Source organism: Anomaloglossus baeobatrachus, chromosome 11 (genome assembly GCF_048569485.1).
Source record: "Anomaloglossus baeobatrachus isolate aAnoBae1 chromosome 11, aAnoBae1.hap1, whole genome shotgun sequence".
Lineage (NCBI taxonomy): Eukaryota > Metazoa > Chordata > Amphibia > Anura > Aromobatidae > Anomaloglossus > Anomaloglossus baeobatrachus.
The window spans coordinates 42,664,646-42,687,826 of NC_134363.1; the positions used below are offsets into that span (position 1 = coordinate 42,664,646).

The 23,181-nt window shown below is 38.5% G+C and overlaps 1 protein-coding gene across 3 annotated transcripts in view; it reads left to right on the plus strand.

The window, feature by feature from the left end:
* Positions 1-23,181, plus strand: part of LOC142256061 (tetraspanin-4-like) — a 187,664-nt gene that overhangs the window by 126,280 nt on the left and 38,203 nt on the right. For all 3 annotated transcript variants that reach the window (XM_075327565.1, XM_075327566.1, XM_075327564.1), the window contains 3 exons: positions 11,579-11,770; positions 12,391-12,465; positions 14,523-14,624. In XM_075327565.1, coding sequence (XP_075183680.1) covers positions 11,579-11,770; positions 12,391-12,465; positions 14,523-14,624 — 369 coding nt within the window. The remainder of the gene's footprint in view (positions 1-11,578; positions 11,771-12,390; positions 12,466-14,522; positions 14,625-23,181) is intronic.

Genomic DNA, 23,181 nt, shown 5'->3' on the forward strand with positions numbered 1-23,181 from the left:
GGACTGTAATTTTTGCTCCTTCCATCTGACAGCCAAGGTCCTGAATATAGGTGAACATAATTTCACCGTTAGACATTTCATCTCATGCAAGACCAAATTTGTTGTATATGTAATCTTTTGCCCTTGTTCCTTCTTCTATATAGGGAAAACCATACGCTGCCTATACGTACGTTTTCGAGAACACTATAATTCCATCTTAACAGGGAAGGGGTCCCCCAGGCTAATTAGGCACATTAGAGAACATCACGCGGGTAATCCAGATGTTCTATCTTTTGCGGGTGTATTCAAGATCACCCCATCTGGAAGAGGTGGCGATACTCATAAACAACTCCTACAGAGGGAATCGCGCCTCATTATGGAGGTTAAGGCATTGGGTCCTTTGGGACTCAATGACCGTAACGACATGTCCGTTTTCCTATAACGGGCACTTAGCATGTTTAAATTTCCTGCTAAAAGATAGAAAAAAGCCCCCCAGTAGAGGCCAGATATCTTTAAATTAAAAGTAGGGCATAAAAAAAAGTAAAATAAGTAAAGAATAAATATAGATATTACATCCAACCCATGCACATACTTACTGTCATAAATTTTCCTTTTGAAAAAAAGTACTTGCTTTGGCAGATCCATAATCGTAGTTTTTTTTTTTTTTTTTTCTTGCACGGCAGAGCATATTTTTTCATACATAGGGATTTTATCCTCTCAAAATAGAGTAATAAATAATCTTTAAAACGATTTAATAATAAAAAAGTAAAAAAACAAGTAGAAGGTATAACATTGTGTTACACACAATATATATAAAAAAAGACCTTCTCGGTTTTCAGCAGCAATGCATCTCTATTGGAAGAGGGAACAAGTATATATGATAAATGTTCATCATATTCCTTGCTGATAACTTTCTCTACACTCTGTATTCGTTTTCTCTATCCAACTTTGATTGATTATCTGTAATATGGATTATACTGTTACGCTGTTGTTATCTGGTATCAGCCATTGAGCTTTTTAGTTGCACCTGTCAGACTCCTCCATAAGAGGGAGGTTCATCTGACTTTGCTAATTCGGACCTGTGGAAGCACCTGCTACGGTGCGAAACGGCCGTCGTCCGGCGCCCCTGCACTCCCCCCTCCCTGGTTACATTGTAACAATGCTGCAGATTGTGCAATAAAAATTGCCGTTAACGTTCACCAGTGAGTTGCCGCCATTCCTTCTTACTTGAAGCTCAGACCTTATCTTAACCTTCACTGTTCCTGGTACCCGCCATTTCTTAATTACATTCCGAACTGAGCCAATCCGCAACTTGAAAACTCTTTGCTATCTTCGTATAGCCTTCTTCTGCTTTGTGGGCCTCCACCATTATAATTTTCAGAGTGCTAGGCAGCTGCTTAGAAGAACCCATGGCTGCTGGGTTTTTTGCACAAAGTGGCAGAAAATACAAAGGGAATGTGTCATCTATAACTTTGTGCCTTTTAGAGATCATTTAATCTTCAACTTGCTTAACTGTTCACAATAACAGGAATTTTGACCAGGGGTGCACAAACTTTTACATACCATTGTATGCATGCAATTGTTTTCTTAATTGGAGGGATGACAAACCCCATTGAACTCAATAGGATCCCCATAAAATTCAGAGAGAATTGGTACAAAGCCCCTCTCCGTTGAAGTTTTGGAAAGAGCTTCTTGAGTTTCACAATACAATAATCTTTGTGAGCGGAATGTTTATATTTTTTACATAAAACCTTAAATTCATCAGAACAAAGGAAAGAAAAGAAATTGGGTAATTATAATCTTCCCATCGGCCCACGAATGGGTCCGGGTACAAAGCGATCGGCGTTTTCTAACCGGTCCCCGCAGCTTTATGAGCTTTTCATGTACAACCTTTCAATTAGCATACAGGGAATGTAATTGCGGAGAGGTGGGCGGCTCTAATTACAGCAAACGTTGAAAATAAGTCTTCATTTTCGAAAAAAAATGGCCCTAACTTTATAAGATGGAAACACTCCTTTAAGAAGTGCTGCTCTGCCAGCATGGATTGCCCAAAGGGACCGTGTCATCAGAAAATATGTTGTTTTTTTATGTTAAATGTATTTTTTTTCCATATGTACAGTAAATAAATATAAAATAAATTCAAAAGTCATTTTGCAGGGAGGTGGAGGAGGTGAGCTGTGACATCACCTAGTGTGAATATTGGATCCTGTGTTATCTACTGTATATAGAGGTGTGAATCAGTCATTGTACAGGAGGAAGAGGTGAGCTGTGACATCACCTATTGTGAATGGTGGGTTATGTGTTTACCATATATAGAGGTGTGAATTAGTCATTGTACAGGAGGAGAAGGTGAGCTGTGACATCACCTATTGTGAATGGTTGGTTATGTGTTATCAACTGTATATAGAGGTGTTATCAGTCATTGTACAGGAGGAGAGGGTGAGCTGTAACATCATCTATTGTGAATGGTGGCTTATGGTTATCAACTGTATATAGAGGTGTTATCAGTTATTGTACAGGAGGAGGTGAGTTGTAACATCACCTAATGTAAGTGGAGATCCTTTGGTATCTACTCTATATATGTGTTATCAGTCATTGTACAGGCGGAGGAGGTAAACTGTGACGTCATCTATTGGGAATGGTGGATCCTGTGTTATCTACTGTACATAGAGGTGTTATCAGTTATTGTACAGAAGGAGGAGGTGAGCTGTGACATCTCCTATTGTGAATGGTGGATCCTTTGGTATGTCCTGTATATAGAGGTATTATCAGTCATTATACAGGAGGAGGAGAAGGTGAGCTGTGATATCACCTATTGTGAATGGTGGAGCCTTTGGTATCTACTGTATATAGAGATGTTATCAGTCATTGTGCAGGAGAAGGAGGAGGTGAGCTGTGACATCATCTATTGTCAATAGTGGATCCTTTGTTATCTACTGTATATAGAGGTGTTATCAGTCATTGTACAGGAGGAGAAGATGAGCTGTGATATCACTTATTATGAACTTTGCATTCTGTGTTATTTACTGTATAGAGAGGTTATCAGTCATTGTACAGGAGGGGGAGAAGGTGAGCTGTGACATTACCTATTGTGAATGGTTCATCTTGACATCTACAGCATACAAACATGTTACCTTTCATTGTAATCCTTTCTGAGATGATAACGAGCTCATGAAAAATGTTGGTACAAAAAAATAAAATAATTGTGTAATATTAGGCCGGGTGGCCATTGAAAATTGCAAAAATTCTGCTTTTTTGTTTTTTAAATATGAACTGATATGGGAAATGACGAAAATTTTAAAAAAATACATATGACATAAAAATCTGATGTAAACAAAGGAGACTTTCTTATGACATGATCCCTTTAAGGAAAATGCCCTTTATGTGGTTCCCTGCCCCCGGAGATTCCTAATTATTCTGTAATGACAGGGAGAGGACTAATACCTTCATTATGGCCACATTTGCAGTTAGCAGGTCCTGAACTATAGCACCTTCCTACATTGTTATTCACAATCAAACAACCACTTAAATCCGGGGAGGGCGAGGGGGCGAGGGGGCGAGGGGGTGAGGGGGCGAGGGGGCGAGGAGGCGAGGGGGCGAGGGGGCGAGGGGGCGACAGCACATCAAAGTGGTGGAAACCAGACATGTTTCATGTGGTGATTTTGGAAGATGGAGGAGAGTGCAGCCCTTTAATTTTGACCATATAGTCGTCAGATATAGAATATTTTGCCCGTTTACAGCAAATAGTCAGTACTTTGTAGGAAAAAAAATCTTGATAACTGGAAACCATCAACAAGCATGGTTTTTACTGCTAGCGTATCATCATTATTATTATTATGTATCCCTAGTATTTTAAGTGCACAAGGGTGCTGTGAATGGGTTGTAGAGGTAATTGGCTCATTAATCCTTTTAAATTCATAAATTTTACATTAGGTTTCAGGAACCTTAAAGGGGCTTTTTAAATTGTATTTTTTATTTAAGAAATGCTTATACTAGGCTTCAAAAGACTAACTTTTTATATATATATAAATTAGCTGTAGTACCTGGCATTGCCCGGGATAGTAACTGTTTCTGTCACTCCCCCTTTCTGTCTCTGTATACCCCCCTCTCTCTCTGTCTCTCTGTGTCTGTCTCTGTGTGTCTCTGTCTATCTCTGTGTGTCTTTGTCTCTGTCTCTCCCTGTCTGCATGTCTCCCTCTCTGTATGCCTCTTTCTCTCTATCTTTTTGTGTCTTTGTTTCTCTGTGTCTCTCTCTCTATGTCTCTGTCTGTGTCTCTGTCTGTCTGTGTATCTGTCTGTCTCTGTCTTTGTCTCTGGCAGTCTCTGTGTGTTTCTGTGTGTCTGTGTCTCTGTCTGTGTCTGTCTTTACCATTATCATATTACCTCACACATAAGCTTCTTATACTAAAGGTGGTGTCACACACAGCGACAACGACGACGTCGCTGCTACGTCACCATTTTCTGTGACGTTGCAGCGATGTCCCGTCGCTGTCACTGTGTGTGACATCCAGCAACGAGCTGGCCCCTGCTGTGAGGTCGCCGGTCGTTGCTGAATGTCCAGCTTCATTTTTTGGTCGTCGCTCTCCCGCTGTGACGCACAGATCGCTGTGTGTGACAGCGAGAGAGCGACGAACTGAAGCGATCAGGGAGCAGGAGCCGGCATCTGGCAGCTGAGGTAAGCTGTGACCAAGGTAAACATCGGGTAACCAAGATGGTTACCCGATATTTACCTTCGTTACCAGCCTCCGCCGCTCTCACGCTGCCAGCGCCGCCTCCTGCTCTTTGCACATGTAGCTGCAGTACACATCGTGTAATTAACCCGATGTATACTGTAGCTAGGAGAGCAAGGAGCCAGCGCTAAGCAGTGTGCGCGGCTCCCTGCTCTCTGCACTGTGACATGTAGCTGCAGTACACATCGGGTTAATTAACCCGATGTGTACTGTAGCTAGGAGAGCAAGGAGCCAGCGCTCAGTGTGCGCGGCTCCCTGCTCTCTGCACATGTAGCGACGTTATGATCGCTGCTGCGTCGCTGTGTTTGACAGCTAAGCAGCGATCATAACAGCGACTTACAAGGTCGCTGCTACGTCACCATTTTGGTGACGTAACAGCGACGTCATTGTCGCTGTCGTTTAGTGTGACCCCAGCTTAAGAATGTCCTTCGTTGCCTATAGCAACCAATCACAGCTCCTATTAATGACCTGTAGCTCCCAGCTCCATTCACTTTAATGTAAGCAGGTTTTATGGTGAATATTTGTAAAGTGCGTGGATTAAATTTTCCCCTCAAAACATAGTCTATGATGTTCCCTGAGTCACATGAGGGTGTGTGTGTGCAAAATTTTGTAATTGTACATGCAACAGTGTGGGTTTCTTTAGCGGACATACATACACACACACACATACACATATACACACACATACATACTGTACACACACACACACATATACACACACATATACATATACACATTCATACACACACATATATACACACACACATATATACACACACACATATATACACACACACACACATATATACACACACACACACACATATATACACAAACTCATATACATACACACATACAGTTTTATATATATATATACATATATATATATATATATATACATATATATATATATATAAAAGCTTTATTCTCTAGTCTCGAGCAGTCTCCCATATCACCTAAAACTAAACGGTTTCCCTTGCCACCTTTACTTCCTGTCCTGTGCTGCACGAATGATGTCACTGTCCAAGGGGCGTGTGACTGCAGTAGCCAATCACATGCTCTTACAGGTCACTGCTGCAGACAGTGATTTGCTATATTGATTCCAAGACCCTATGTCCAAAAGTCAGTAAATAAAGTCTGCAGCATCAGAATGGAAGTTTGGGGGAGTGAGATTAGTAACATGAGTATGGCTTCTTCATTTATTTATTATTATTATCCATCCTAAGCATTTTGTAAAAAATTTAGAAATTTCCAGATGACCCCTTTAAGTTATGTATAACTACTTGTTGATGGTTTCCTTTTTCTTTCGAAACTACATACAATATGGGGCAGAGTATGGGACTCCAAACTCTTCTGAATTGTGCAACAAGATGAGAATACTAGAGTTTTTCCTTTCCCGACTAATGTTCAGCCGCCCTTTTTAATGATCCCCTCTTTTTTAGGAGGAGCGTTATGGTTAACTATGCATAGTTGCAAAAAAATAAAATAAAATAAAAAAAAACAAAATAAAATTCGCTGCTCCTAAATTTTAAAGCTACGAAAGAAAAATGGCTTAAAAGCCCCTTAGTAATGTTTTTTTCCCTTGAAATAATCACCAGGCAGTCATTATAAAATATTGGAAATGGCGCAGGAAGGCTGATGAGAATTACTGTTCGCAGCGCTGGAAGCTCGATAGGTGTTTATTAAGTTTACTGTGTGTTCACCGAAGCGTGAAATTCACAGCAATCCCCTTCAAGCTCTCTGCATACATTTTGCTGAATATAATTTTTATGATTGCCGTCGGTCTTTGGGGCATAAATTGGCACAAAGCTGCTGTGTCTGTAGAAGCTGGCGTAGAATACATCTGCATATTAGTAGACTGCAGCGGTGGTGATACTGGGGGGTACAACCCATGCTCCGATTTCTCCTCTGCCACAGAATATGCTGACACTACAAGTGGTACATTTTAGATGTAACCCCATTTCAGATTTGGCATTCAGACCCGGTGCCTCCAAATTGATGAGGACCCCACCAGGGCGACAGAGTCCCATTGGGTCCCTCTTCGTTTTCCTCTTTGTTTTCCAAAAGTTATAACTTGTTCTTTTAGTTATCCAGTAAGAATTGCTGTTTTTTTGTTTATTTGTTTTTACCTCTTCAATCAATAGAATAAAAATGAAATCAGAAAGCCATATGCCCCCCAAATAGTAATGATTCATTACTAGGTGGAACCCCTCCTCCCAGCAATTGTGACTTTTTTTTTTACTAAGTCAGAATTGCTGTTTTTTGGTTTGTTTTCTTTTTCCCTCCTCAATCAATAGAATAAAAATGAAACCAGAAAGTCATATGCCCCTAAAATAGTCATGATTCATTACCAGGTGGAACCCCTCCCCCCCAGCAATTATGACTTTTTTCTTTTTACCAAGTCAGAATTGCTGTTTTTTTGTTTTTGTTTTTTTTATCTCCTCAAACAATGGAATAAAAAAGGAATTAGGAAGTCATATGCCCCCCCAAATAGTATTGATTCATTACTAGGTGGAACCCCCTCCCCCCAGCAATTATTACTTTTTTTTTTTTAATAAGTCAGGATTGCTGTTTTTTGGTTTGTTTTCTTTTTCCCTCCTCAATCAATAGAATAAAAATGAAACAAGAAAGTCATATGCCCCTAAAATAGTCATGATTCATTACCAGGTGGAACCCCTCCCCCCAGCAATTATGACTTTTTTCTTTTTACCAAGTCAGAATTGCTGTTTTTTTGTTTTTGTTTTTTTTATCTCCTCAAACAATGGAATAAAAAAGAAATTAGAAAGTCATATGCCCCCCCAAGTAGTAATGATTCATTTCTAGGTGGAATCCCCCCCCCCCCCCCCGGCAATTATGACTTTTTTCTTCTTTTTTTTACCAAGTCAGAATTGCTGTTTTGGTTTTTTTTACCTCCTCAATCAATAGAATAAAAAAGAAATCAGAAAGTCATATGCCCCCCAAAATAGTAATGATTCATCACTAGGTGGAACCCCCCAGCATTTTCTTATTTCTACCAAATCAGAGTTGCTGTTTATTGGTTTGTTTTTTTACCTCCTGAAACAATGGAATAAAAAGAAATCAGAGAGTCATATGCCCCCTAAATTGACAATGATTCATTACCATTTTGGGGGGGCATATGACTCTCTGATTTCTTTTCATTCCATTGTTTCAGGAGGTAGAACCCCCCCCCCCCAAACAAAAAAAGCAATTATGACTTTTTTTATTTTATCAAGCCTAAATTGCTGTTTTGTTTGTTTTTATCTACCTCCTCAATCAATAGAATAAAAATGAAATCAGAAAGTCATATGCCCCCAAACTAGTAATGATTCATTACCAGGTGGAAACCGCCCCCCCCCCCTAAAAAAATCAGCAATTATGAATATTTTCTTTTTTTTTATGAAGTCAGAATTGCTGTTTTTTGTTTGTTTTTTTTACCTCCTCAAGCAATGGAATAGAAAAAGAAATCAGAAAGTCGTATGCACCCCAAAATGGTAATAAGTCAATACCTTTTGAGGGTATATGATTTTCTGATTTATTTTTTTTTATTTCATTGTTTGAGGAGGTTGGGGAAAAAAGACAAAAACCAGTAATTATGACTTTTTATCATCAGAATTGCTGGTTTTTTGTTTGTTTTTGTTTTACCTCCTCAAACAATGAATTAAAAAAAGAAATCAGAAAGTCATATGCCCCCTAAAAAGTGACATTTTTCTTTTTCCTTTTATCAAGTCAAAATTGCTGTTTTTTGGTTTGTTTCTCTTTTACCTCCTCAAACAATGTTATAAAAAAAAGAAATCAATGCCCCCAAAGTGGTAATGCATCATTACTTATTCCATTGTTTGAGCAGGTGGGGAAAAAACAAACAAACAGCAATTATGACTTTTTTCTTTTTTATCAAGTCAGAATTGCTGTTTTTTTACTTGTTCCTTTTTTACCTCCTCAAACAGTGAAATAAAAAAAGAAATAAGTCATATGCGCCCAAAAATGGTAATGAATAATTACCATATTGGGGGGCATATAACTTTCTGATTTCTTTTTATTCCATTCTTTGAGGAGGTGGGGAAAAAATTGCAATTATGACCTTTTTTATCTAGTCATAATTGCTGCTTTTTTGTTTATTTTTTTTACCTCCTCAAACAATGAAATAAAAAAATAAATCAGAAAGTCATATGCCCCCAAAATGGATCTTCATTTATTCCATTGTTTGAGGAGGTGGAAAAAAACTCATCAATTATGTCCTTTTTTATCAAGTCAGAATTGCTGTTTTTTGGCTTGACTTGTTTCTTACCTCCTCAAACAATGGAATGAAAAAAGAAATCAGAAAGTCCTTTGTCCCCAAAATAGTAATGATTCATTACTATTCTGGGTGGCATAGGACTTTCTGATTTAGTTTTATTCCATTGTTTGAGGAGATGGGGAAAAAAAGAAATCAGAAAGTCATACTCCACAAATTTTGTGGAATATGACTTTCTGATTTATTTTTATTCCATTGTTTGAGGAGGTAGAACCCTCTCAAACTACCACCCCCCCCCCAGAAATTGACTTTTTCTCTTATCAAGTCAGAATTGCTTTTTTTGTTTGTTTTTTTTACCTCCTCAAAGAATGGAATAAAAAGAAATCAGAAAGTCATATGTCAATCCAAAATGAATATAATAATGAAATTAATCATTATTTATTCCATTGTTTGAGGAGGTAGGGTAAACAAACAAACAAACGGCAGTTTTGACTTTTTTCTTTTTTTTAACAAATCAGAATTGCTGTTTTTTGTTTTTGGTTTTTTTTTCACCTCCCCAAACAATGGGAAACAAAATCAGAAAGTCATATGTCCCCACCAAATTGTAATGATTCATTATCATTATTTCTTTTTATTCCATTGTTTGAGGAGGTGGAAAAAAAAACAGCAAATTTGAATTTCTTATTTTTATCAAGTTAGAATTGCTGCTTTTTGTTTTGTTTGTTTTTTACCACCTCAAACAGTGGAATAAAAAAGAAATCAGAAAGTCTTGTGCCCCCCAAAATGGTGATGATTCACCATTTGGGGGGGGGGCAAATGATTTTCTGATTTCGTTTTATTTCATTGCTTGAGGAGGTGGAAAAAAAATGCAAAAAAACAGCAATTATGACTTTTTTCTTTTTTTATCAAGTAAAAATTGCTGTTTTTTGTTTTATTTTTTTAATCTCAAATATTGGAATAAAAGAGAAATCAGAAAGTTATATCCTCCCCCCCCCCCCCCCCGCCAAAAAAAAAATATTCTGGTTTCTTTTTATTCTATGGTTTGAGGAGGTGAAAACACCCCCCAAAAAAGCAATTATGTCAGAATTGCTGATTTTTATTTTGTTTTTGTCTTTTTTTTACTTCATCAAACAATCGAATAAAATGAAATCAGAAAGTCATATGACCCCCCCTCCTCAAAAGGGTAATGATTTACTACCATTTTGATGGGCATATGACTTTCTGATCTCTTTTTCTTCCATTGTTTGAGGAGTTAAAAAACAAACAAACCAAAAAACAGCAATTCTGGCTTGATAAAAGAAAAGGAAAAAAGTCATAATTGCTGTTGTTTAGGGTTTTTTTTCAACCTAGTAATGATACATTACCATTTTGGGGGAATATGACTTTCTGATTTCTTTTTTTTTCATTCCATTGTTTGAGGAGGTAAAAACAAACAAACAAAAAAACAGCAATTCTGACTTGATAAAAAAGAAAAAAAGTCATAATTGCTTTTTGGGGGGGGGTTTTCTCCCACCTCCTCAAACAATGGAATATAAATAAAGATTCGTTACCATTTTGGGGGGCATATGACTTTCATATTTCTTTTTATTCTATTTATTTTATTGTTTGAGGAGGTAAAAACAAACAAAAAAACAGCAATTGTGACTTTTTTTTGCTTTTCATTTTGACATTCCTCTTATGGCATAAATATAAGACAGTGTCACACACACACACACACACACACACACACAGCAATAACAAATATGTTACTTTGATTTATTTTTTTTTATTTACTGTCTGTAAAACATTGTAATTTAAAAAAAAAAAAATATTTTTCATTATGTTTTACTTTTTTTAAAAAATTTATTAGGAGACTTTAGTTTTTACAATACACAGCAATATTGTACTATTGCTGCCCTGGCAGCTACAATACCATCAGTACTCCATTTTTAACCGCTTAAATTCAGCTGCCACAATTGACAGTGGCATGTTAATGGGTTAAATGCTGCAATTGCAGTTTTTGGACTCCAGTCCTGTGGGGTGTGACCCAGTAGGACCCCCACAGTGGGTTGTTCACCTCTGAGGACATTTGTTTGCTACTGAAATGTTTGTATTTGGTGCTAACAATCATTTTTGCCATTCAGTTTAATTAAAAATGTTTTTACAGACTATTTTCCTGCACATTCAACTTTGATGTGGTCATCAATCAACTTAGTGAGTTGTTCACCTCTTGGGACAATTTTTTTTTTTATTTTGTTACTTAAATGTATGTATTTGGTGCTAAAGATCATTTTTTCAATTAAGTTTCATGAAAAAATTTGCACCTTTTTGCTTTTACAGACTCTGTTTTCCTGCACATTCAACTTTGATGTGGTCTATGGTCATAAATCAACTGAGAAGGAACATTAAAAAAGACATAAAAGAGTTATAAGCTCTCCCATCAGAAGGAGCTCACTGATAGTTTCTCAGTTAACTAATCCAGCAGCACACGGCTATGGAGTGCAAACGATGCAAATTTTTTAATGAAAACCAATTACAAAAATGAATTTGAGCCCCAAATACATGTATTTGAGGAGTCTCTGGTATATTATATACCTTTATGTGGTGGATATTGACTTTTGATGCTGCTGTTTCTGAGATTATCGTTCTTTTTCTGCAGCTCGGAGGATGTGGGATTCTCGGAGTTGGGGTCTGGTTGGCCGTTACCCAGGGAAAATTTGCCACCCTCTCCATTTCTTTTCCGTCACTTTCCGCTGCCAGCCTCTTCATGGTGACGGGATCGGTGATAATGGTGGTAGGATTTATCGGCTGCCTCGGTGCCGTGACAGAACACCGGTGTCTTTTGCTCACGGTAAGTTGTTTTTTTTTCACCCTATAAGATGCTGGGGTTTTGACTATCTTTTAAAGGGGTTGTCCAGAATTAAGATATCAATGTCCTATCTTGAAGATTAATATCAGATTAGTGGGAATTCAATATTTGGCAACTCCAATGATCAAGCGGAAACCTGGTGCCGATGCCAAAAGTTCATAGTATATGGAGGCAATACAGCATTGCTCGATAGACCGCATAGTGGCCATTCTTGCGTACTGCAGCTCAACTTTTATTCATTGCAGGTTTTGCTCTCATATTTTGGTCAGTTGAGGTCCGGAGCCTCTTGAAATGAAGGTGGTGGGCTTAGGGATTTGAAGGGGTTTACAAAGGGCTATTAATGATATAACGCAATATATATATATATATATATATTTTTATATATAAATATATATATACATATATATATATAGCTTTATCTATCTATATATATATATATATATATATATATATATATACATATAAATAAATATATATAGATATATATATATATAGATATATACTATAAATATATATATATATATATATATATATATATATATAAATATATATATATATATATATATATATATATATAAATATCTCCTTTTGTCTCCCATCAGTTCTTCGTGGTGTTACTGATCATCTTCCTCCTTGAAATCATCAGCATGGTGCTATTCTTCACCTACAACGACAATGTAAGTGCTGAAACCGTTATTTTATATTTCCGCATACGGTTTTCTGTGACTGGTACTAAAACAAAATGATATTTTATGACCCTTGAAAACCCATATGTGAAAGATTTCATTCAGCCGTCAAATTTACGACATGTGACACGGCAGATAATTTTGCAAAAAAAGGCTTATAACAAGAGTTGCCAATATTTTTCACTTATTTAGCGTATCCAGAGGTTCTTAGACTTTCTCCATTCGTTCAGAAACCCTCAGGAGTCACTCTGCATGCAAATTCTTTGGCATAATGATATGATTTGGTGCTGCTGTGAAAGAAATTCCTTTTTGTCCCATCTATTATATGTACATTTCAAGAGGTAATGATACGTCCAAAAATTATCCCCCATGTATAGCATAGGCATTACATTTCATCACCACCACTGTTTGGTACTGCTGTCAAAGAAATTCCTTTTTGTCCCATCTGTTATATGTAAATTTCAAGAGGTAATGATGCATCCAAAAATTATGCCCAAAAATTATCCCCTATATATAGCGTAGGCATTCAATTTTTTATCACTTACCACCACTGATTGGTACTGCTGTCAAAGAAATTCCTTTTTGTCCCCCCTTATATGTAAATTTCAAGAGGTAATGATACGTCCAAAAATTATGCCCAAAAATTATCCCCCATGTATAGCGTAGGCATTACATTTCTTATCACTTACCATCATCGATTGGTACTGCTGTCAAAGAAATTCCTTTTTGTCCCCATCTGTTATATGTCAATTTCAAGAGGTAATGATACCGTACGTCCAAAAATTATGCCCAAAAATTATTTAAAGGATTATTTAAAGTGTGATTTACGACAAAAGACAAGTTATCTAAATTTCAAAGGATAGGGCATAACTTACTGAGATGACCTCAGGGTGTCCAAAAATTATATCCAAAAATTATCCCCTATGTATGGCATAGGCATTAAATTTCTGATCACTTGCATCCACCGATTGGTACTGCTGTCAAGGAAAATTATTTTTCTCCCCCACCTGTTATAAGTAAACTATAATGTTGCAAGAGGTAATAATGTGTCAAGATGGTCCCCAACATTGCCCTTTTCATTTACTGGGACTGTCCCAAATTTTTGGAAATAATCCCTGCAAATTTGACCAGACCAAAAAGGAACCAGGATTACTTAAAGTGTGATTTTACTCCAAAAACTGTGATTTAATCAAAACAAGTTATGTAAATTCCGACCTCTGGGTGTCCAAAAATTATATCCAAAAATTATTTAAAATTTAACCAGTCTAAAAGGGATCCAGGATTATATAAAGTGTGATTTACCCCAAAAAGTTATCAAAATTCCAAAGGGTAGGGCATAACTTACTGATATGACCTCTGGGTGTCCAAAAACTATACTCAAAAATTATACCCAAAAATTATATATAATTTGGTCAAGCTAAAAGGGATCCAGGATTATTTAAAGTGTGATTTACCCAAAAAAGTTATAAAAATTCGAAAGGATAGGGCATAACTTACTGATATGACCTCTGGGTGTCCAAAAATTATACCCAAAAATTATACCCCAAAATTATGCCAGTCTAAAAGGGATTCAGAATTATTTAAAGTGTGATTTACCTAAAACAAGTTATCTAAATTCCAAAGGATAGGGCATACGTTACAGATATGACCTCTGGGTGTCCAAAAATTATACCCAAAAATTATTTAAAATTTGGTCAAGCTAAAAGAGATCCATGATTATTTAAAGTGTAATTTACACAAAAAAGTTATAAAAATCCCAAAGGATAGGGCATAACCCCTAGCATCCAAAAATTATACCCAAAAATTATACCCAAAAATGATTTAATATTTGGCCAGGATTATTTAAAGTGTGATTTACCCCCAAAAAGTTATTTATATACTGATATGACCACTGGGCGTCCAAAAATTATGTCCAAAAATTATCCCCTATGTATAGCATATCCATTAAAGAATAACCCTTTAAACGGCACCCAAAAGTGGTCATTCCTTGGTGTTATGTTCCTACCTAAGACTTTATATGACTAACCTAAGGATCCTTTCTTGCACAGTTCCACAAATATGCACAAGAAGACCTAAAGAAAGGATTATCGCTCTATCAGACAGAGGGGAATCTCGGCTTGACCAACGCGTGGGACATCGTACAGACGGAGGTATTCTTTATCCAATGTATGCCTTGTATGCTCTTTAGCTCCCTCTAGTGGTGGTTCTGTGCAGACAGAATATTAGGAACTCCGAATCCTATAAATGGATCTACTACCTCTTTAAAAAAAAAATCAAAGCAGTCTGCTGCCATTGCAAATCTTTAATAAATCTCAAGGCAAATATGAAATATGGGCTCCTTGAGAATCCAATTCTCTGAAGTTCTCCAGCACATCTGCTCCGAGTAAATCTATATATAATAAAAACAATCAGTCTGAGCCGAGCGCCGCGGTACGAGAAGACAAACTCAAACCCGTACACTTTACTTGATCCATTATTCTCGGAGAGCTCTTGTCATATAATTTGTGGTTAACAAATCCCACAATCCCGCTAATCCCCCGCTGAACCGGACGGTGATGTATTGGAGCTCGCGGGTCGTCTGTAATCAGATAGGACGGGGGAATGTGAAACGGATAATATTGAAATAAATTGAAGACGTGGAGAAGGCTGATATGCTTTTCTAAATGCTTTATTACTTATGGCGATGTGCTTCAGAGCTGCGCTCCGCACGTCTGCTCTTTGAGATAGAATTGATGGCAGGCGAGTCCTATAGAAAGGATGTAATGAGTCTATGAAATTTCAGATAAAGAATAAGAATAAATTATATACTGCATCCTCAGAGTATAAATTAAACTCTTCTTTAGCTTCATTTTGTTTAAATATGTGGAAATAAAAACCAAAACCTGTGCTTTACTCACCCTCCCCAGGTTCATGTTTGAGTCTCCGGCACTGATTCTGGTGTCCGTTATGGTCTGCTCAGCGCTACAGCCAATGGCACAAGCTGCTCAGAGCTGATTAACTCATTGATTGGCTGCAGACAGCGGGTGCAGTGGCGGAGACTCCACACTGGACCTGGGGAGGGTGAGATGCAGTCAGGGGACAGGTGTATTCCCAAATTGGAAAAACGCTTTAATGGAGAACTTTTACATGGTTGATAATCACATATAGTGCCTAAATAATACTGCCAAACAGTGCCCAAATATCAGTGCTATATGGAACACATACAGTACCATTGATTCCTGTTAATTAGAAAGTCATAAAAAAATCAAAACTGTGACAGGGTATAACTTACTGATATCCACCTCTGGGCGTCCAAAAATTATACCCAAAAATTATCAGCTAGGGGGCAAGTTTATCTTCAAATTGGAAAACCCCTTTAATGGAGAACTTTTGCATGGTGGATAATCACATACAGTGCCTAAATAATACCGCCAAACAGTGCCCAAATACCAGTGCCATATGGAACACATTCAGTACCATTTATTCCTGTTAATTAGAAAGTCATTAAAAAAATCTAAACTGTGACAGGGTATAAGTTACTGATATGACCTAAGGGCGTCCAAAAATTATACCCAAAAATTACCAGTCTGGGGAAGAGAGTATTTCCAAATTGGAATGCCCCTTTAATGGAGTTAGAGAGTCATAAAAAAATCAAAATTGTGATAGAGTATAACTTGCTAATATTATGATATGGTATGACCTAATATACTCGTCCCCTGGCTGATAATTTTTGGGTATAATTTTTGGACACCCAGAGGTCATCATATCAGTAAATTATATCCTGTCACAGTTTAGAATTTTTATGACTCTCCTATTAACTCCATTAAAGAGGTTTTCCAGTTTGGGAATACATTCGTCACCTTGCTGATAAATTTTGAGTATAATTTTTGGACGCCCAGAGGTCATCATACCATGTCACAGTTTTGATTTCTTTTATGACTCTCTAATTAACAGGAATCAATGGTACTGTATGTGTTCCGTATAGCACTGGTATTTCGGGCACTGTTTGGCGGTATTATTTAGGCACTGTATGTGATTATCGACTTGCAAAAGTTCTCCATTAAAGGGGCTTTTTAATTTTGGAATACATTGGTCCCCTGGCTGATAATTTTTGGATACCCAGAGGTCGTCATATCAGTAAGTTATACCCTGTCATAGTTTAGATTTTTTTTTTATGACTCTCTAACTCCATTAAATAGGCTTTCCTATTTGGGAATATACTCATCCCCTGGCTGATAATTTTTGGGTATAATTTTTGGACGCCCAGAGGTTGTCATATCAGTAAGTTATACCTTGTCACAATTTTGATTTTTTTAATGACTCACTAAGTCCATTAAAGGGGCTTTCTGATGTGGGAATATACTCATCCCCTGGCTGATAATTTTTGGGTATAATTTTTGGATGCCTAGAGGGCATACTCGTATCCAAAAATTATACTCAAAAATTATCAGCCAGGGGGCGAGTATATTCCCAAATTAGAAATCCCCTTTAATGAAGTGAGAGAGTCATACAAAATCAAAACTGTGATAGGGTATAACTTACTGATATGACGATGTCTGGGCGTCCAAAAATTATACCCAAAAATTATTAGCCAGGGGACGAGTATATTCCCTAACTGGAAAACCCATTTAATGGAGTTAATTAGAGAGTCATAAAAAAAATCAAAACTGTGCCCCTCACCTCCTTGACGAGACCCTCAGTCCATTATTCCCACCCCATGCCTGCTTCCATCTTGCACCTTTCTCGTACAGCCGCTGCCCCCCATCCTTTCCTCCTGCCCCCCAGGGATGGTCCTTGCCGTTGTGACTGCAGATCTAGTACCAGGACGGAGGGGATATAATTGCTCCCAATCCAATTACAATTTCCTGAAGCCATATTGTGCTCAGTGATTTCAAAGCTGTTTCTTCCCTCCGAGCTGCAGAGGTCATAAATTACAGCGCAGGCTTGATGTGCAATAAACCCCACTTACTGGCACATTTAAGACATACAGTACATAATACTGCCACATAGAGCTTTAAGAACCACAGCATACAGTGTGTAATTTTCAGCCACACACAATGCCCAAATTAAAAGACATATACAATACCAATATATAGTGACTACAAAAACCACCATAAAGTGCACAAATAACAAGGCTATATACATCACATACAATACCAGCATGTAAATACTAAATAATACCACCATACAGTGCACAAATAGCAAGGCTATATACATCACATACAATACCAGCATGTAAATACTAAATAATACCACCATACAGTGCACATATAGAAAGGCTATATACATCACATACAATACCATCATGTAAATACTAAATAATACCACCATACAGTGCACAAATAGAAAGGCTATATACATCACATACAATACCAGCATGTAAATACTAAATAATACCACCATACAGTGCACAAATAGCAAGGCTATATACATCACATACAATACCAGCATGTAAATACTAAATAATACCACCATACAGTGCACAAATAGCAAGGCTATATACATTACATACAATACCAGCATGTAAATACTAAATAATACCACCATACAGTGCACAAATAGCAAGGCTATATACATCACATACAATACCAGCATGTAAATACTAAATAATACCACCATACAGTGCACAAATAGCAAGGCTATATACATCACATACAATACCAGCATGTAAATTCTAAATAATACCACCATACAGTGCACAAATAGAAAGGGTATATACATCACATACAATACCAGCATGTAAATACTAAATAATACCACCATACAGTGCACAAATAGAAAGGCTATATACATCACATACAATACCAGCATGTAAATACTAAATAATACCACCATACAGTGCACAAATAGCAAGGCTATATACATTACATACAATACCAGCATGTAAATACTAAATAATACCACCATACAGTGCACAAATAACAAAGCTATATACATCACATACAATACCAGCATGTAAATACTAAATAATACCACCATACAGTGCACAAATAACAAGGCTATATACATCACATACAATAGCAGCATGTAATATCTACAGTTAGGTCCAGAAATATTTGGACAGTGACACAAGTTTTGTTATTTTAGCTGTTTAGAAAAACATGTTCAGAAATACAATTATATATATAATATGGGCTGAAAGTGCACACTCCCAGCTGCAATATGAGAGTTTTCATATCCAAATCGGAGAAAGGGTTTAGGAATCATAGCTCTGTAATGCATAGCCTCCTCTTTTTCAAGGGACCAAAAGTAATTGGACAAGGGACTCTAAGGGCTGCAATTAACTCTGAAGGCGTCTCCCTCGTTAACCTGTAATCAATGAAGTAGTTAAAAGGTCTGGGGTTGATTACAGGTGTGTGGTTTTGCATTTGGAAGCTGTTGCTGTGACCAGACAACATGCGGTCTAAGGAACTCTCAATTGAGGTGAAGCAGAACATCCTGAGGCTGAAAAAAAAGAAAAAATCCATCAGAGAGATAGCAGACATGCTTGGAGTAGCAAAAGCAACAGTCGGGTACATTCTGAGAAAAAAGGAATTGACTGGTGAGCTTGGGAACTCAAAAAGGCCTGGGCATCCACGGATGACAACAGTGGTGGATGATCGCCGCATACTTTCTTTGGTGAAGAAGAACCCGTTCACAACATCAACTGAAGTCCAGAACACTCTCAGTGAAGTAGGTGTATCTGTCTCTAAGTCAACAGTAAAGAGAAGACTCCATGAAAGTAAATACAAAGGGTTCACATCTAGATGCAAACCATTCATCAATTCCAAAAATAGACAGGCCAGAGTTAAATTTGCTGAAAAACACCTCATGAAGCCAGCTCAGTTCTGGAAAAGTATTCTATGGACAGAAGAGACAAAGATCAACCTGTACCAGAATGATGGGAAGAAAAAAGTTTGGAGAAGAAAGGGAACGGCACATGATCCAAGGCACACCACACCCTCTGTAAAACATGGTGGAGGCAACGTGATGGCATGGGCATGCATGGCTTTCACTGGCACTGGGTCACTTGTGTTTATTGATGACATAACAGCAGACAAGAGTAGCCGGATGAATTCTGAAGTGTACCGGGATATACTTTCAGCCCAGATTCAGCCAAATGCCGCAAAGTTGATCGGACGGCGCTTCATAGTACAGATGGACAATGACCGCAAGCATACAGCCAAAGCTACCCAGGAGTTCATGAGTGCAAAAAAGTGGAACATTCTGCAATGGCCAAGTCAATCACCAGATCTTAACCCAATTGAGCATGCATTTCACTTGCTCAAATCCAGACTTAAGACGGAAAGACCCACAAACAAGCAAGACCTGAAGGCTGCGGCTGTAAAGGCCTGGCAAAGCATTAAGATGGCGGAAACCCAGCGTTTGGTGATGTCCATGGGTTCCAGACTTAAGGCAGTGATTGCCTCCAAAGGATTCGCAACAAAATATTGAAAATAAAAATATTTTGTTTGGGTTTGGTTTATTTGTCCAATTACTTTTGACCTCCTAAAATGTGGAGTGTTTGTAAAGAAATGTGACAATTCCTACAATTTCTATCAGATATTTTTGTTCAAACCTTCAAATTAAACGTTACAATCTGCACTTGAATTCTGTTGTAGAGATTTCATTTCAAATCCAATGTGGTGGCATGCAGAGCCCAACTCGCCAAAATTGTGTCACTGGCCAAAGATTTCTGGACCTAACTGTATATAATACCACCATACCGTGCACAAATAACAAGGCTATATACAGCACATATAATACCAGAATGTAGTGCCTAAATGATACCACCATACATTGTACAAATAACAAGGCTATATAGAGCATATACAATACCTGCAGTGCCTATATAATACTACCATACAGAGCCCAAAACAACAAGTCTATATAGACTAGAGCATATGTGATACATACACATAGTGACTAGATGATACTAGTATATAATGCACAAATAAAAACTGCTATATACAGCACATACAATACAGGCATATTGTGCATAAATTACCATACAGTGCCCTAATCAGAATGCTATATACAAAACATACTACACACACAGCCTAAATAATACCTCCATACAGTGCATAAGTAAACATGCAATATCGCGCACATACAATACAAGCATATAGTGTCTACACAATATTGCCATACAGTGCCCAATTAATAATGATGTATAGACCACATACCATACAATATATATCGCCTGATGCTATATAGAACACATATAGGACCAACATTCAGTGCCAATATAACACTAACATACAACATCCAAATAATAATGCTAAATACAGTGCATACAATCCCAACATACATTGTCTAAATAATGACGCCATATAGTTCCATTAGTGTTCCATCTCTAATCAGTAAGTATTCCGTCATTCGTCAGTCAGTGTTCCGTCATTCGTCAGTCAGCGTTCCGTCATTCGTCAGTCAGCGTTCCGTCATTCGTCAGTCAGCGTTCCGTCATTCCTCAGTCAGTGTTCCGTTATTCCTCAGTCAGTGTTCTGTCATTCCTCAGTGTTCCGTCATTCCTGAGTCAGTGTTCCGTCATTCGTCAGTCAGCGTTCCGTCATTCGTCAGTCAGCGTTCCGTCATTCGTCAGTCAGCGTTCCGTCATTCCTCAGTCAGCGTTCCGTCATTCCTCAGTCAGCGTTCCGTCATTCCTCAGTCAGTGTTCCGTCATTCCTCAGTCAATGTTCCGTCATTCCTCAGTCAGTGTTCCGTCATTCCTCAGTCAGTGTTCCGTCATTCCTCAGTCAGTGTTCTGCCGTTCCTCAGTCAGTGTTCCGTCATTCGTCAGTGAGTGTTCCGCCATTCGTCAGTCAGTGTTCCGTCATTAGTCAGTCAGTGTTCCGTCATTAGTCAGTCAGTGTTCCGTCATTAGTCAGTCAGTGTTCCGTCATTCCTCAGTCAGTGTTCCGTCATTAGTCAGTCAGTGTTCTGTCATTCCTCAGTCAGTGTTCCATCATTTGTCAGTCAGTGTTCCATCATTTGTCAGTCAGTGTTCCGTCATTCCTCAGTCAGTATTCCGTCACTCCTCAGTCAGTGTTCCGTCATTAGTCAGTCAGTGTTCTGTCATTAGTCAGTCAGTGTTCCGTCATTCCTCAGTCAGTGTTCCGTCATTCCTCAGTCAGTGTTCCGTCATTCCTCAGTCAGTGTTCCGTCATTCCTCAGTCAGTGTTCCGTCATTCCTCAGTCAGTGTTCTGTCATTAGTCAGTCAGTGTTCCGTCATTCCTCAGTCAGTGTTCCGTCATTCCTCAGTCAGTGTTCCGTCATTCCTCAGTCAGTGTTCCGTCATTCCTCAGTCAGTGTTCTGTGATTAGTCAGTCAGCGTTCCGTCATTCCTCAGTCAGCGTTACGTCATTCCTCAGTCAGCGTTCCGTCATTCCTCAGTCAGTGTTCCGTCATTCCTCAGTCAGTGTTCCGTCATTCCTCAGTCAGTGTTCCGTCATTTGTCAGTCAGTGTTCCATCATTTGTCAGTCAGTGTTCCGTCATTCCTCAGTCAGTGTTCCGTCATTCCTGAGTCAGTGTTCCGTCATTCGTCAGTCAGCGTTCCGTCATTCCTCAGTCAGTGTTCCGTCATTCCTCAGTCAGTGTTCCGTCATTCCTGAGTCAGTGTTCCGTCATTCCTGAGTCAGTGTTCCGTCATTCGTCAGTCAGCGTTCCGTCATTCATCAGTCAGCGTTCCGTCATTCCTCAGTCAGCGTTCCGTCATTCCTCAGTCAGCGTTCCGTCTGTTCCGTCATTCCTCAGTCAGTGTTCCGTCATTCCTCAGTCAGTGTTCCGTCATTCCTCAGTCAGTGTTCCATCATTTGTCAGTCAGTGTTCCTTCATTCCTCAGTCAGTGTTCCGTCATTCCTCAGTCAGTGTTCCGTCATTCCTGAGTCAGTGTTCCGTCATTCGTCAGTCAGCGTTCCGTCATTCCTCAGTCAGTGGTCCGTCATTCCTCAGTCAGTGTTCCGTCATTTCTGAGTCAGTGTTCCGTCATTCGTCAGTCAGCGTTCCGTCATTCCTCAGTCAGTGTTCTGTCATTCCTCAGTCAGCGTTCCGTCATTCGTCAGTCAGTGTTCTGTCATTCCTCAGTCAGTGTTCTGTCATTCCTCAGTCAGTGTTCCGTCATTCCTCAGTCAGTGTTCTGTCATTCCTCAGTCAGTGTTCCGTCATTCCTCAGTCAGTGTTCCATCATTTGTCAGTGTTCCATCATTTGTCAGTCAGTGTTCCATCATTTGTCAGTCAGTGTTCCGTCATTCCTCAGTCAGTGTTCCATCATTTGTCAGTCAGTGTTCCGTCATTCCTCAGTCAGTGTTCCATCATTTGTCAGTCAGTGTTCCGTCATTCCTCAGTCAGTGTTCCGTCATTCCTCAGTCAGTGTTCCGTCATTCCTCAGTCAGTGTTCCGTCATTCCTCAGTCAGTGTTCCGTCATTCCTCAGTCAGTGTTCCGTCATTCCTCAGTCAGTGTTCCGTCATTCCTCAGTCAGTGTTCTGTCATTAGTCAGTCAGTGTTCCGTCATTCCTCAGTCAGCGTTCCGTCATTCCTCAGTCAGTGTTCCGTCATTCCTCAGTCAGTGTTCCGTCATTCCTCAGTCAGTATTCCGTCATTCCTCAGTCAGTGTTCCGTCATTAGTCAGTCAGTGTTCTGTCATTAGTCAGTCAGTGTTCCGTCATTCCTCAGTCAGTGTTCCGTCATTCCTCAGTCAGTGTTCCGTCATTCCTCAGTCAGTGTTCCGTCATTCCTCAGTCAGTGTT